Here is a 16,158-nt window from a genome sequence, read left to right on the forward strand (position 1 = left end):
TTTGATTAATATTTAGGGGACAAATTAAAAACATATTTAAAAACATCGATAAAAAGGGGACAATCTTATTCGATAGTTACATCCCCAGAACGATGATTTACTGCTGCCCTACGGTCACACTTTACCAGCCAAGCCAAAACAGTGACAATTTTTTTTCGTAAAATTCGGGGGAAATTTGCAGTCCACTTGTGGACCGGATTTTAGTGATCTTTGAGTGACTTTTTGCTATACGAACACGGCGTAATTGTGGCCCCACAGTCGATCCAGCTATTACGGTAAAGCTCTTAATTATTGGCCAGTTTTTAGGTCGGCTTTTTCGCGACGCCCGGCACATACGCGCATACACATTCGCATTTTGGGACAGTGTGTATATGTGTGTGCCGCTGTCTGATTAGTGTGCGCCTGTGTGTGTTCAGCTCGTGCTGGGGTCTGAAAAAATTTTTCCTTTCCTACATATATCGGCCGCTGAATGAGGCAATAGTTGGGGAGCAATTACTAACAGAAAAAAACCCCAAAAAAATGTTACTAATTTCCAGGACCCTCTGGCGAAGTCATCAGCGCCTCCAACTGCAGCAGCAACTCGTGCACAGCGCATCCAGTGGCGGCTTATTGGCGGAAAAGCACATTCGGCATCGGAGCACCCCGGAATCGTTGGTCTCAGCGCAAGAACCGGCTGATTGCGGTCACGTAAGTGCTCGTGATTCACGTCTTTACCATAAGAACTGTCCATGATCAAGCCCCCATTTCGATTTGCAGATCATGAGTGGCAGATATCGCGGCGGTGGCGGCGGCGGCGGAAGATTCGGAGGACGCGGTGGCGGCGGCGGCGGCTACGGAGGAGATGGCGGTGGCTACAACGACTTCGACAACTACCGCGGTGGCGGCGGCGGAGGACCAGGCTTCAATGACAACTTCGGGCCCGGTCCCGGTCCAAATCCCTTCAACAGTAAGTAGATCCCCAGACATTCCAGATGACAGATTGAGTCCTCATATTTTGTTCGGATATTAAAGAACTAAACTAGGAAATTTATGTTTTATAACACACTAGAGCTTTATGTAATTTATGTAATTCGGCCAGCCGAAGCTTATATACCCTTGCAGATCATTAAATTCGAAATTCAGAATTGTCAAAATATTGTTATTCCCAAAAGTAGGAAGTTATATACCAAAAAACATGAAAGCTATAATTTTTTTTCGCTTATTTTTCCGATTATCCCTATGGGAGCTATAAGATATAGTTGTTTGATCCGGCCGTTTCCGACTTTACATGACGTAAAATAAACACAGCGACCCTAGCTTTAGATTTAATATAAGTATAATTAAAATTTGTGAATTAGAGTTCTGTAAAAATTATTAACACAAAATTAACTTGTCCTGTGTGAGTAGCGCATTAAATTATAGGTATTATACTTGTAGCGTTAGGAAGAAGATATAAATAAATAAATAATAAAACATTACCTGCAATAGATAGAAGACTTTTGGAAAAGTTTCATCCCGATAGCTTCAAAACTAAGACTAGTTTGCGTCAAAAAAAGTTATTTTTTCTCTTGACCACAAATTATATGGCTGTCAACAAAGCAAATTAACTGCTATTTGTTCATGTCTATAAAGTGCATAAAAACCAGTTCAATTGTTGATTAAAATTGTACAAATCTCAGTAGGCCTTTTAAAATAAAAATCTCAAATAACTGTTATTTACGGCCCTGGTTTTTTCTAATCTTATAAATTAAAGTTTTGTAGAATGAATAAAACAAATATTCTTGATGTAGTAAATGTAGTACAGAGAGAAAACCTTTATTTTAATAATGATAAAATAATATAAAAATTTGTTCTTTATAAATAGTAGTTTTTAAAATGTGTAGTTACTTAAATTATAATTTCCCATTTATTAATGATATTTCTCTCAATTCCAGTGGGTGGTCCCAACATTTCCGGCAACGATTTGATGCAGCTGATGAGTGCCATGGCCAGCAACTTCAACATGAACTCGCAGCCCCCGCAGCCGATGCGCCAGAGTTGCGGCGAGTTGCGCAATCACCACTGCGGATTATTTGTCGAACTCTCCGGCAGGCTGATCAAGAAGCGTGTGAATCGCTTCGCGGAGCTGCGCGATCGCAACGGCGGAGCCTGCCAGCTGGTGGTTCTGGAGGACAAGCATCCGCGGGTGGCGCGTCGCATGAACAACATGCCCGAGAACACCACCCTGACCATTGTGGGTCTGGTGATGCGTCGGCCCCACAATTCGTGCAACCAAACGATGCCGACGGGCGAGATCGAAGTGGAGGTGCAGGACATCCTCAACATTCACTTCCCGACCAGCGGAACCAAGCGAGCTGGCGACAAGCGCACATACAGCACCATGGTGCAGCAGCAGAGCAATCTTGGGATAACCAGCACAGAGTACAAGATAGCCAGTGAGTGGGAAAGTCTTTAATTTATTGTTATATTTTGTAATCTTACTTGAAATTCCTTTACAGAGAACGAGAATATATTAAAGTACTTTGAGAACCGCGATCTCACCTGCAACGATTTGAGACGCGATGATGTGGGCAAGACGGTGACCCTGGTGGGTTGGATTCCCTCTACCAAGAACAACAAATTTCTGCAGCTCAAGGATGGCTATGGCCAGACGCAACTCATGATCGAGGATCAGTCGGTGAGTAAAGATATTCCTTACTCCTTTATACTTTATACCCTTCAGCTAACTTATTAAATATGCTATTCCGTTTCAGCTAAGCGACACATTCCTGTCGACACCAGAGCAGACTGTTATTCAGATAGTGGGCAAGGTCTTAAGTCGACCCAAAGCCAATGTTAATTTGGTAAGCATACGTTACAAATTAAGCATACTTTACAAATTAAAATGTAAATCAAATTTCCCTTAGAAATACGATACTGGTGAGGTGGAGGTCAGTGTGTCGAGCGTAAAGATCCTGAACCCAGACGATCCCTACGACGGACCCATCAAGGCCAAAGAGAAGCAGCAGAAGCTCTCCATCGATGATCTGGAGGCTGAAGAGGCTGCCGCCGAAGCCTCGGCCAGTTTGAGCAGCAACAATGGAGAGTCCAAGGAAGATGGAGCGGACGCAGCTCCCACTGCTAACAGCTCCGTAATTGTCGAGCAGCGAGTCAAGGTGGCGGACACCAACAAGTTTGCCGATCGCACACACAACTGCGGTGAACTGAGCTCCAATGAAATCAACGAAAAAGTAGTCATTTGCGGCTGGCTAGAGTTCCAGCGGATGAACAAGTTCTTCATACTACGAGATGCCTACGGACAGACTCAGGTACTCTTGCTGCCCACAACAGAAGGTCTGGAGGAATATGTAGAGACGGGCGTGCCCATTGAATCGATTGTGCGTGTGGAGGGTACAGTAATACCTCGTCCAGCGGCCACCATTAACCCCAAAATGCAAACCGGGCATGTTGAGGTGGAAGCAGATAGGGTGGTTGTGCTAAACCCGGCAAAGAAAAATCTCCCATTCGAGATTCGGAAGTTCAATCGAGCTGGCGAACGCTTGCGCCTCACTCATCGGTATCTGGATCTGCGTTTCAATGATATGCAGCATAATCTTCGCCTCCGTTCGGCTGTCATAATGAAAATGCGCGAGTATCTAATAAACTATTTGGGTTTCGTCGAGGTAGAGACACCGACCCTCTTCCGAAGGACACCCGGCGGTGCCCAGGAGTTCGTCGTGCCCACTCGAAAGGCGGGACACTTCTATTCGCTCGTCCAGAGTCCGCAGCAATTCAAGCAGATGCTGATGTCCGGAGGAATAGACAGATACTTCCAGGTGGCTCGTTGCTACAGGGATGAATCGACGCGTCCAGATCGTCAGCCGGAGTTCACCCAACTGGATATAGAACTTTCCTTCACCAGCCGGGATGACATCATGCAACTGATCGAGGAGACCCTCAGATATTCGTGGCCCAAAGATTTTCCCCGGTTGCAAACACCATTCCGTCGTATTACCTACGAAGAGGCACTCGAAAAGTACGGCATTGACAAACCGGACACTCGGTTTGGCTTCCTGTTGAACAATGTCTCGGACATCATTGAAAAGAGCGGCGATTTCAAGGAAAAGTTTGAGGATCTCGGCGCATATGCCATTGTGGTGCGGGCCAGTGAAGCCTTTTGGAATGGAGCTGCCCGGAAGCATTACGAAAGTCTGGGCAAGGAGTTCAAGGGCACGTTGTTCGTGCGTAAATTCGGTCCAACAAAGGATGTGCAGGACAAGCTGGGCAAGCTGCTGGGCGAGGAGGTGGCCACCGAGATCGCCGAGAAGTTTGATCTCGAGGAGAACGATCTGCTCTTCCTGGGCATTGGACCGAAAGAGGAAACTGTAAGTAACTCTTGGGTTAATATTTTGTATTATTTCTTAAATTGAATTCTTTTGCTTACAGCGCGCCATGTTGGGTCGCATCCGACTGGACTACCACGAGTTTTTGGTGGAGAACGCCAAGGTGAAGAAGCCGAATGATTTCCGCTTCCTTTGGGTGATCGACTTTCCGTTGTTCGAGCGAAATCGTGAGACCAACCAGTTGGAGAGTGTTCACCATCCGTTTACCCTGCCACACAGTGATGATCTGGATAACTTTGCCACGAGCTGCGAGAACATGGAGAATATACGCTCTCAGGCCTACGATTTGGTACTAAACGGTCAGGAAGTCGGAGGCGGTTCCATCCGCATTCACGATCGTGACATGCAGCACTTTATACTGGAACAGATCCTGAAGATCCCACATGATCACCTGTCGCACTTATTGAGCGCATTGGAGTCTGGCTGCCCGCCACATGGTGGCATTGCACTGGGTTTGGATCGCCTGATTGCCATCTTATGCCGCGCGCGGTCAATTCGCGATGTGATTGCATTCCCCAAGTCACTTAACGGGCGTGATCCACTCTCGAACGCCCCAGTTCCCATTTCCGAGGAGGAGATGAAGCTCTATCACCTTTCTGTGGTCGAAGAGGAGGAGGCCAGCACAAATAACACGACACACGAACAGGAGGACGACGATCCCGACCAGGAGCGTGCTCCTCCATCGCCCATGTCGGCGACTAGCGACGCGGAGCAGCCGGAAATGGATGTGGATATCAAGGCGGAGCCTGAGGATGTCACCGAAAAGGAAGAGGAGAAACCCGAACCAGTAAAAGAGCCAGTCAAACCGCCAACCAAAGCGGCCGTCAAAGCAGCGCCCGCCGCCGAAGTACCGCCACCAGCAGTCAAGACCGAGTCACCACCGGTGGCTGCTACGCCGACCAGAGCTAAACGGGTCGTCAAAAAGAAGGTCTAGGGCGGGGGCACATTAACATTACGGATAACGGATTAGCATTTTACTTGTAAGCTCAGTAGTCAGGACGCAGGATGGCAGCTGGCGGACGAATTAGTCAGCCACATAGCAAACACAGCGGTCGGGTCGGATTAATTGAATGGCGAAGGACCTTTTTACACACAGATGTATACCAAAAAAGGTCATTGTATGTACCCACCCCAGATTTTCTCAACGGATTTCAATACCAGAACCTAGAGCCTAGGACAAACAAACTATACACTCACATCGCGACCCGGCTGTCCACATTCTACAAGTCCATTTCTAATTATTATGGCAAAAAAAATTTATTACAATTTACAAAATATACAAAACAGCTATTGTATTCGGAATTGTTTAATTATATGATGCTTGAATTACAGTTTTACTGTGTCTTCAAAACTGAATCTAATTTTTAATCATCGATTGAGCAAGATCGGTGCTCGCACTCAACGAATATTATGTAATAGAACAGATAAAAATGAAATTGAATTTAACTGAAATAATTGAAATATCCAACGAAAAATGATGTGTATTATGCTAATTTTGTCTAAAAATGGTCCGATTTTAAAAGCAAAAGCATTCAGCACATAGGGCGTATAAGAATTGTATTGTCTGATTTTTCACCTTACCTTGGTTTATGTTCTGCATGACATTCTTTCAATATCTATTTGTTTACCCTTTTTGACTAAAACCTAATAAATCGCACAAAACTAATGCACTTAATAATGAAAACGAGGTTGTGGGGCTATTTTTATAGGTATTGTAATTGAAAGTATCAATATCAGCTAAGTGACGCTTAAGTATTAGTAAGGAATGGGGCAAGGAAGGGTTTTCAATAGCTCATAGCATCGATTAGGGCTAATCCACTGTTGGCACAGCAAATATGTTGTTCTCCATGAAACCATATGTGAGATTCCTTCTGTAATCCCACCAGCTTAGTATGGGAGCTTGCGTGCTAAACTGACGATCATCTGGCTCGGTGAATTCCACCAGGTCCTGTTCCTCCACGGAGTCATCATCGTCATCGTTCTCCTTCTGCTCCGGACTGAAGCTCGTCCAGTGCTCGTAGGGATCCTGTCCACTGGGAGACATCTGCAGGTTGTTAAAGTTGGCGGCCAATTTACCGAACTGGTCGATGTGATGCAGGAGCGGATCCACACCCTGATTCGGAGGCGCCTTCAGCTTCTGTGGCGGAGCACGCCAATGTGGTTGCTTCGCCCCCAAGGTGGGCAAGTCCGTCCACTTGCCCAGAGCAAAGGGTGAACTATCATTGGTGTCTATCATGAACATTCCCCTGGTAGTGGGCCTTATGTTGTCCCCAGCCTCCAGCAGGAAGTTCGTGGGAGGACACATGCCCAGGAGGTAGGATATGTATCCACTGCAGGCCCATCCCCAAAAACCCTTGGGTGAGCGAATGGATTCCAGGAAGTACGCAGGAGCCCGCTGATGGCTGCAGGCAAAGGAATCTTTAAGATAAGATAATAAATTAATTAATAAATTAAATTAATAATAATAGCAGACAAAGGACTCACTAATTTTCTGTCCATTACAACCAGGTTGCATGATCCCTCCATTCATGTAAAAATCCGCATGACCTCAAAAAGGAAATTAACGAAATATGACTTTAAATAATATTTATGTTATATTATATTATATTACCACATCGTTCCATTTTTCCCTGAACCAAGGCATTTGTGTGTATCACATCCACATAGCTGGCATCACTGGGATCCAGTTTATCCGCATTGCCAGAGGTGATGAATAGCGGCATCGCAGGATCCAAGCCCGTAATCCTTGGCAGCATAAACGAACTTAGATTCCGCGCTATGTAGTTAGGCACCTGAGCTCCCAGTGAGAAGCCTATCACATGGATATCCGTATTTCCCGTCTCCACCAATCTCTCTACTAACTGAGCGGCGCAAGTTCCAGCATGTTTGGTGTTATGAACTGCACTTATGTAGCAGGGTCCTGGCGACAGGACACTCCAGTCAATATAGATGATATTATAATCCGCCTTGGCCAGATATTCTGGAAAATAAGTTAATGCATTTAATATATTATTTAGAACCATTATATCACTTTCATATCTCACCATCTCTCATTTGTTGCAGTGGATGCAGAAACATATCCGAGTTGTAGCCATGGATGATGATCTTCGTGGGATATCGGGGATTGAAGTAGGAGTCAGTCAGATTGGACTTCTCCAGGGTCTCGTCTATGTGGAGGCACTGTCTATCCATCGGATTGTGGCGTGTGTAGATATAATACTTGACATCGGGATCAGGACAACTTCGACCGATGGCCCATTTGCAGGGTCCTATGGTGATGTCCCTATTCGAGGGTGTTTGTGTAGTAGAAGGTGTGGGATTAGTAGAACTCTCCGTGGTGCTCCCATCCTCGTGAACTTGAATAGGTTTTAGGTTTGGAAATCCCCTTCCCACAGCTTCACGGCTAAAACTTGCTGGAAATAATCCGAGAATGAATAAACCTTCCTACAAAATAATCAGATTTACCCACCTAGAAGCAGCCAACCAATGACACATGGCAAGTGCATTTTTGCATTAACTGGATACACCTGCAATTAAATTATTGAAAACCAATTTCTTTGCCAGTTTCATGAAGCTCCGTTCGAGCTGAAAACGTTGGAGAAACTAAGAGCCGGCTGGTCGAGTCAATTCGATTTTGGCCAAATTGTAATGAGATATGCAAATGAGTGAGTACTTTTTGAGTGTGGCTATAAAGTGAGAGTTTCAGTTGGAAAAGTGAAAACGAAATGAGAATTTAAGCGTCACAAGAGTGTCATAAGTAAACTATTCCAGGAAGTCTTTATAAATCAGATAGAATTATAGAAATTTGATTTATTCCAATAATATGTTTACTTTCTAAGTATAACGATCTAAATTCATGTTGAAAACACAAGTACTCTTTATGAATTCAAAAATCTTTATGATTTGTTTATAATTTTCGGGGAATAAACTCATAAATGCATTCACACAACACTCACTCACTCAACAATGTGCACTCATACCACCTATATATACACTTACCTACGTGATTGAGGTTTCAATTAACAACGTTTACTGAATGAAAACTTTTCGTTGTTATCGCAAGCGATCTTGGCTCACGTACAAAGGCGAATGCTCGCAGCTCTTTTGCATTTATAGGAATCGGGTCTGGCGAAGAATCTGGTACCATTATTGACTCAGTCTCGTTCTGAAGACCCACATAGATAACTTGAGATACTTCCCGACCCGGGTCAATGAAAACAAACTTGAATGGGATTTGTAATTTCATATGACGGAGAAAGGAAAATGTACACAGCCCTATATCTTAATAAAGTGGATCATTCAATATGGCCATAATGTGGTTATACGTGCGAATAGCAAACACTTAAATTTTTTCAACCCCAAATATTTGCTTTTCTGCGAGAAGAGTTCTCTGGAATTGTTTTTGATGCTTTTTCAATTTATTACCGGTACGTGTGTCTAGAACGCCCACGATTTCTCATCTCGAAATCCACTCGCAACCAAACTGTATATATAGTTTCTATCAACCGTATATTTGTGCCAATATGTTCTATGGAATGTCAAACAAAATGCGAATAAATGGTAGATGGACAGACATTTTAAACGAGCGACATGTGTGCCTTGGATTGGCAATATTGTCCAATCCATTAAAATATTAATAGCTAATCTTCATGTGTAAAAACTATAAAATCTTTAGCCGATAGAAAATGTCTACCTAGTGAATATAACTATTATACCTATTTGATTTTTGATTCGTAAAATAAGTATAGATTTTTAAATATTTCTTATTTTATTGCTTAAAAATGGTAATCCAAAAAAAAAACTTATTCACACATATTGATCATACATCTGGACGGGGGATTCATGGGTTTATGGGCTCCACACTTGAAGGCCTCCTGGAACTCGGGCATATTCATATATCCCCTATTGAGTTGTGCCGTAAAGATCTCCGTTTGGCGGTTACACAATTGCTGGGCCACCGCATAGAAGAGCACCTTTTGAGGATCCAAGCCGAAGAACTCCAGCACAAAGGTCTCGGCAAAGGCGAATCTTTCGCCCTGCAACCAAAAGTGATAGTCCCTGATGGACGCCTGGGATGAACGATAGAAATGAAAGATCTCGGCTACCTCCTCCGAACCAAGTTGTCTATAAATAGGAGCCGATTCTGCATCGTAGTGCTGGAAGGATTGCCTTTCGAGGCAATCCATAGCTGTGTAGCGACCATCGGTGTCCAAAAGAAGTCCGGATTGCCGCCAAAGTTCCAGGCCCTGGGTGGCATAGTAGTGATAAGTAGGACGATGCAGCGAGAGCAGCACAAAATGGAGAAAGTGCCTAAGGAAATAGGCTGGCTGATTGACATCCTCCTCGTCCAAATAAGGCGATACGAAACTATGACGTAACTGAGCCCGTCGCAGGAGCAGAAGATTTCCATGAAAGGAGCCATTAACAAAACCCAAATCTCCGTAGATTTCGTTGAGTTCCGTGATATTTAGATAGTTTTGGGCATGAACCTGCAGGATGCGTGCCACCTGAAGCTCTTTCTTCTCCACCGAAGCTGGCCACAGGTGACCATACCAATCTCTTGTGGAAAGACTGGATCTCCTTAGCTTCTGAAAGCGAGTGGTGTGCAGTTGATAGGCAGCCAAGGCGACTTCTCTGCTTAGATGGGCACCCAAGACATGCCATTGCCAGTACTCCGAATGCAGTAGCCTCTCGAATTCCTCGGATACTCGATAGCAATCCGGATAACGGAGCTGCTCTATGGCCTGCCACATCACATAGTTGTAGACTATTCGGGGTTCCGTGTGCCTCAAAACTTCCCAGGCCTGCGTGATCTTCTCTACATTTAAGGAAAACTTTCTCGCTCTTTCCAGTTGCTCCTTGGAAAAGTTTAGGGCGGCAAAAAAGTGCTGAAAGTAGTCCATGGTGTTATCGTCCAGAAGGAGCTGTTCCTGACTGGGTCTGTCAGTGGTGGTACCGCCATTTTTGGTCAAACTCCTCACCAGCGGTAGTTCTCCTCGCATTCCGCGACACAGAACCCGCATCTCATGTGCTATTATATGAGGCACGCGATGATGACGACCCTCTAAAACATCAGATAGGCTCGACTTGAAGTCCTCCACACTGGGACAGGGCAGCTCCTCCATGGGACTTACGTAAATCGTATCCAGGGCAAAGTAGATCCGAATGAGGGTGGGTAAACCATGGGCTGCCAGTTGAGCGGAGAAAGCAATCCAATTGAGCTGCCCATTGAGCTGCCTTCGCTCCCATTGATGACGCAGGATGGGCCAGGAAGAGAGCACCTCGCCATGGCTGGCCAGGAAGGGAATCTCCTCCATCAGACGCTGCCAATGGGTAGTTGGCTCAGCAGTTACCCCGAAAACATTGCTCTCTCCCCTCGCTCGACATTCCTTATAAAGTTGGGAGATCAACATTCCCGGTATGGTTTCGAAATTTCCAACCTGAGCCGTAAAGAAGTTCAATCTGTCCTGCTTGTTGTACAGGTAAGGTGGCAGAAATTCATCCGGATTCTCCTCCAATGTTCGATCATAGTTTTCGCAAGCATGCGCATAGAAATCCTCACACGGATCCAATGAGTCATTCTTAATCCTCACCATTTGTTGCAGATTCTTTTTGTACAGATGGGTGAAGAACTGGCCCGATTCCACCTCCGAATCCGAATCCGTTTCCACTTCCGGATCCTGACCATTTTGAGACCTCACTATTTGGACTACAATAGCGAGCAAAGTAAACTGAAGCTTCCAGCGCATTTAATTATATATTTCTATTGTGGTCCGCTCGTTTGTTTTGTTCCACGAAAACTGCGCAAAAATTTGCTCGGACCTACTCTCTAATGAGTTGATAAGCCGCGGAAGCTGCGGATTGAGCTATATATTCTCGATTCTATCAAAGTTCCCCAGTTCTCTTTGCTCTCTTTATAGAGCTCGCCTTGACCTTAAAGATCTTTGCAATTCCGCTTTGCCTTACATCGCCTATTGATGAAATCGACTCAGAATGATATTTGTTTATGCATCAATGGATGCATTTGTTTATAAATATGGTTTGATGAACATGTGAAATTTTAAGATCATAAATATGCATATGTGCAGAATATTGGCAGAGGAATATAAAGTAAATTTTACAATTAAAATGCCCGTAATCGTTATAAGTGTGATCTAAAAATATATACTTAATTCTTATAATTGCGAAAATAGCGGCACATGAATACCAAGAAGGCTCCCAAACATCATAAATCCAAACAAGCTTAACCACATCTAACAAATATTACGCATACGCAATGTGGTCACAGCTGCATTGGCTCAAACTGAAAAACAAAATGTTATTCCATTAGGTTCATTCTTATTTTTCAAAAATTATTCTATTTGAGCATAGAACGCTTTCTGACAATAACATTTTTTGCTGAATTTCTTCAATGAATTTCAAACTTCCCAATAGGATTTCATCAATATTTTAGTACCTACATCTAGACGAAATTTCATCGACATTCCATAATTATCTTGGTCATTATTTATATAGATTTTGTGTCGAGCTATTTTGTTTTTGCGCCATTTGCGCATTGCATTTTCAAATTGACTTAATGACAAGTGTCAGCTTAGGGAAAGTGTATGTTTTTTTTTAGAAAAGTCAAGGACCCGAGATGTGTGACAGTTGTTTATGAAAATTTTGGGTGGTATTTATATGTCAACAGATAATATGGTGAGTGTTTGATTAGAAAATGCGATGTAGAGAATTTCGTGGTAATGAAGGTATTGTAGATTTCCCAAGCTGAATATAATTCCAAGAGATCAAAGTTACAGATAAACATTATTAATTTAAACATCCCTTGCTAGTTTCTCTTAAACAAAAACCTTTTAGATCCCACGCCAAAATTTTGAACTCATGTTTCTCAGTTCCTTTGCACTTGCGGAAATTCCAAAACGCTGTCAATAATTTGAAGGCAAATGTTTCGAGAAATGGAACAAACTATATACTAGAGGCGTGAGTGCGTATTTTTAATGAGCGTATTGTTATTGTTGGTGGTTTGTCTTCAGATCCGGCCAACGGCTGCTAGAAAACTGTCAAAATGTGCGCCGCAAATTTATTTTATTTATTTTCGATGTTATTTCTACGCGACTTTCCAAAAAGTCTGCACTTTCTGCCCTGGTAGTGGCGTCTCACTTTGGCCAATGGGACAAAATATTTCGCTATATGTTCATATATCAAAAAGCACATATACACGCACACGAATCTATATCTATGTGTATGGATGCCTGCAGATCGCTAAGTATTTCATCTATATCCCAATTCGTGGACGGGCCAACGATTTTAGTTGAGCCAAAGGCTTTCAGCAGTTAATAGCACGAAATTGTGTCTTCCCCCAGCGGACAAAAAACCCAAAGGTAAAGCAGGCGACCAGTGAAGTGACCCAAAGATCCCAGTCAAATGATTTAGATTTCGGATTTAAGAATTCGAATTCAAGTGTGCCGTGTTCGTAAATATTTCCTCACTCGTGTTTTATTAAATTTTTGGAACCGTTCCAATCTATAAAACTGGAATTATTTCAATCTATATAGACATATGGTTCTTTGATTGCTCTATCAGAAATACAAAGAGAACCAGAACCATCAAATAGATATAACCAGGCGTAGACAAAACCGAAAAATATTTAATATTTTCCATATGGCTTTGATATCTGTCTACTTTATATATAGAGATTTTTACCTATACGTTTGGATTTTATTTGATTAGCTTATTTTAAAACAAAATCATATGTGTTTTTTGCCGAAATTTATTGCCGCCTTTTTTATGTTTCTTTCAAATTAAACTTCTCACGCGCCAAATAAAAAAATACTTCGTGTATATAAATATATTAAAAGAATAATTTTAGCCTGGCTCTTTTCCAAACTAATACTGACTTTTCGTTTGCAGCAAATTCAATCAACATGAGTGAAGCCCGTAACCTGTTCACCACCTTCGGCATTCTGGCCATCCTGCTTTTCTTCCTTTACCTCATCTATGCCGTCTTGTAAAATGATAGCGGCGAGAAGAAGGTCCTTGGAGCAGGATAAAGGTAAGACAATAGTCAATAGACAATATTAGTCGATAAAAAAAAATATTCGACGTTCGTAGCAAAAGAATGTGATAATATTTAAAAAGTATTGAAATTACATTTTTAAAAAATATTAATTTTAAATGTTAATTTTAGCTAATGAAAGTGTAATATTTTATAGATGAATTTACAACCTTTCCTGAGCTAACATATTATTTCCATTTTGCGGCCTTAATGAGAACGTTTATAAAATAGCAATTATCCCATTTTCCCATTGAATTTATTCGAGATAAATCCACATCAATCACAAACCTTGAAATGCTCATTAAGTCCAAAATGTGCCATAAACTCAATGGGGGCTACGTGATGTTCCCGATTTTACGATATTCCTTCAATATTTGGAAACGTTTTAACCCAACAAATTGGGTACATCTACATATAATTCGCTTAAAAGTAAATAAATATGTTAATCAAACAAACAACTGGAAAAGAAAACATCTTTCCCAAACCAAAGACCGAGAAATAAATAAATAAAACATTTTTCAAATGACAAGGTCCAGTCGGAAAAAAGCAATTTGTCTAGGTGCAGTCCAGCAAATGAAAAATTTTCAAAGAACACAGAATCGCATGGAATTCGAAAATATATATATATCGAAAATATACAGACCGCGTTATACATTCATACATATTTATATGAAAATCTAGAAAATATTTGTGCCGCGTCAAAAAATATGAGCAACAACTGGACACCCATACAGGCAAATAGCCGGCTATGTATATATGTGAATTTTTTATATAGCCCCTATATAATCGGATCCAGATCTATGTGGGTGCGTGCGTGCGCCTAGGCAATAGCAATAATTCCAAGCGCTGGCCAACTTTTTGTGGAGAAGTGGAATTCAGATCGGGAAATTCAGTTATTGCGCGCCTTTAGCTACGAACGGTTGGAAATCTCTCCAAGACAACCAAGTCACCCAATTAAAAGTGTGTGATCTGTTCATTAATCAAACAATCGTTAACCTAATTCCGTAATATCCCTTTCAATCAATATAGCAGCAGTCAGCAACCAGAACCCAATCAAAATGAATGAGGCCAAAAGTTTGTTCACCACCTTCCTCATCCTGGCCTTCCTGCTGTTCCTGCTCTACGCCTTCTACGAAGCCGCCTTCTAGGCCCATCCCCAGTCACCAGACCACCACCATCCACCCCATTCACCCATCAAGGATAGCTTACATGTTGAATTTCAATTCCAAGCCGCCGGCCATGCCATCATCTTGTGGTCCGGTCGGGCTTCTAGGACCCTACGCGTTTAAGATGTTTAGCATTTAATGGATTTCTACTAGTAACCTAAGCCAGGTGAGTAATCGCTCCTCCAATTAAATCAATTATCAGTCACACACCCATCTAACTAATTAGGCAAATATTCTCACACCGCCCAGAGAAAAAAACCTTGACTAAATTTTTTGGCAGCCGCTTTGGCCAGCTCGATAATAAATAGAATTTCCGTTTCTATTTTTTAACGACAAGATTTCGACATGGCCCACTAAACACCTTCCTGTCGTCACGGACCCCCTTCATTGGGTAGCATTCAAAATCATTTTCACAGAGCATTTTCCGAATGTCGCAACTTTGTGATTCAACGTTTCTTTCATTTTCGATTTTTCGCCCCAAAATATCCCCCCTAGTGCAAAAGCATAAAAATGTTCAAAGAGACAGTTTTTTATGGCCAGAATTTATGATTGGCTAAGGTGGAAATTATAATTAATTTTTATTAAATGCTTTCGAATATTTTTTTAGCACTTTGATAAATAAACTTGAACAAGTATATTTGCTAGCTATTTTTGAGAAAGACAAATCTGCTTTCGAAATCCCTCCGTGAGTTATTCTGAAAAACCAAAAATAAATCTTAAAGAAGCTTATGTTCTGTGAAACAAACAAGGCAATGCTAGATGTTGTTTATCTCGATGTGGCCACTTGAACAAACAAAACAAGAAAATAATATAGCTATATATTATCAATTGCAGAGACTTTACGTCAGAGGAGAAATTATTTGTATTTTACAATCAATAGTTCGATGGTTTTTTAAATTAAAATTTTTGAAAATATTGTACTTATCTTTTGCACACTTGCAGATGACGTCAAAGCCACCAGCTGTCGGATTCGGAGGCTCGGCGATCATGATGAGCATTTTGCTGATCGATGAACAGCCCCCTGCTAAGTGGTAAGTACCATTAATCACGATCCCCTGGGATGCGCTTCAATACGATAATTCCCTCAACATTTCTCCGTTTGTTTTTTCGCAGTCCTCCGCCACATTTCTATCTGATCTGCAAGATCGATCCATTCGGAATACTTTGCTGCCGGCCTTGGCGTCATCTGCTCTAATCATAAATTTTATTTCGTGATCTTTTTTATTTTCGTTTGGCAATGGAATCTACTTAGTTTGCAACTCATAGACCATGATGTACAGTATAGGCAAATTGAGAACAACAGCAGCAATCAATGTTAACCACCAAGAATTGGTTAATTCATTGTTAAACAACACAATTATTTCGCATTCGTATTTATTAGGACATACATAATGTATAACTGCATTTTAGTCGACTTTTCTTAAATTACTTGTGAATAACAACCGCAAAACAACAACAAACTGCAGGAATAAAAACAAAAACAAAACTAAGGATTGGTTTTATTTATTTAATTGAAATATTTTGGGAAATATGGTGGGGTATTTGAAAATATTCATTTTATTTTTAAATATTCAAATAT

The 16,158-nt window shown here is 41.9% G+C and overlaps 3 protein-coding genes across 4 annotated transcripts; 1 reads left to right on the top strand and 2 right to left on the bottom strand.

The window, feature by feature from the left end:
- The first annotated feature begins 104 nt into the window (after positions 1 to 104).
- On the top strand, positions 105 to 5,692 carry AspRS-m (aspartyl-tRNA synthetase, mitochondrial). 2 transcript variants are annotated; one of them, XM_070219679.1, is made up of 8 exons: positions 105 to 275; positions 537 to 687; positions 757 to 946; positions 1,914 to 2,414; positions 2,478 to 2,656; positions 2,733 to 2,822; positions 2,886 to 4,343; positions 4,405 to 5,692. In XM_070219679.1, exons 3-8 carry the CDS (start codon positions 760 to 762, stop codon positions 5,293 to 5,295), a joined length of 3,306 nt encoding a protein of 1,101 aa, XP_070075780.1. In that variant the 5' UTR covers positions 105 to 275; positions 537 to 687; positions 757 to 759; the 3' UTR covers positions 5,296 to 5,692. The 2 variants fall into 2 exon arrangements, with proteins under 2 accessions (XP_070075780.1, XP_017014108.2); XM_017158619.3 differs by lacking the exon at positions 105 to 275 and having other exon boundaries at positions 442 to 687.
- Positions 5,693 to 6,046: 354 nt separating this feature from the next.
- On the bottom strand, positions 6,047 to 7,976 carry LOC108068820 (phospholipase A1 member A). Its single transcript, XM_044395066.2, has 5 exons — positions 7,831 to 7,976; positions 7,406 to 7,774; positions 6,973 to 7,341; positions 6,846 to 6,908; positions 6,047 to 6,779 (listed from the first exon to the last, which is right to left on the bottom strand). Exons 1-5 carry the CDS (start codon positions 7,865 to 7,867, stop codon positions 6,172 to 6,174), a joined length of 1,446 nt encoding a protein of 481 aa, XP_044251001.1. The 5' UTR covers positions 7,868 to 7,976; the 3' UTR covers positions 6,047 to 6,171.
- Positions 7,977 to 9,163: 1,187 nt separating this feature from the next.
- Positions 9,164 to 11,146, bottom strand: Nepl9 (Neprilysin-like 9). The gene has a single exon (XM_044395096.2). The coding sequence runs from the start codon at positions 11,108 to 11,110 to the stop codon at positions 9,164 to 9,166; it is 1,947 nt and encodes a 648-aa protein (XP_044251031.1). The 5' UTR covers positions 11,111 to 11,146.
- Positions 11,147 to 16,158: the final 5,012 nt, after the last annotated feature.

Source organism: Drosophila takahashii, chromosome 2L, assembly GCF_030179915.1.
Source record: "Drosophila takahashii strain IR98-3 E-12201 chromosome 2L, DtakHiC1v2, whole genome shotgun sequence".
Lineage (NCBI taxonomy): Eukaryota > Metazoa > Arthropoda > Insecta > Diptera > Drosophilidae > Drosophila > Drosophila takahashii.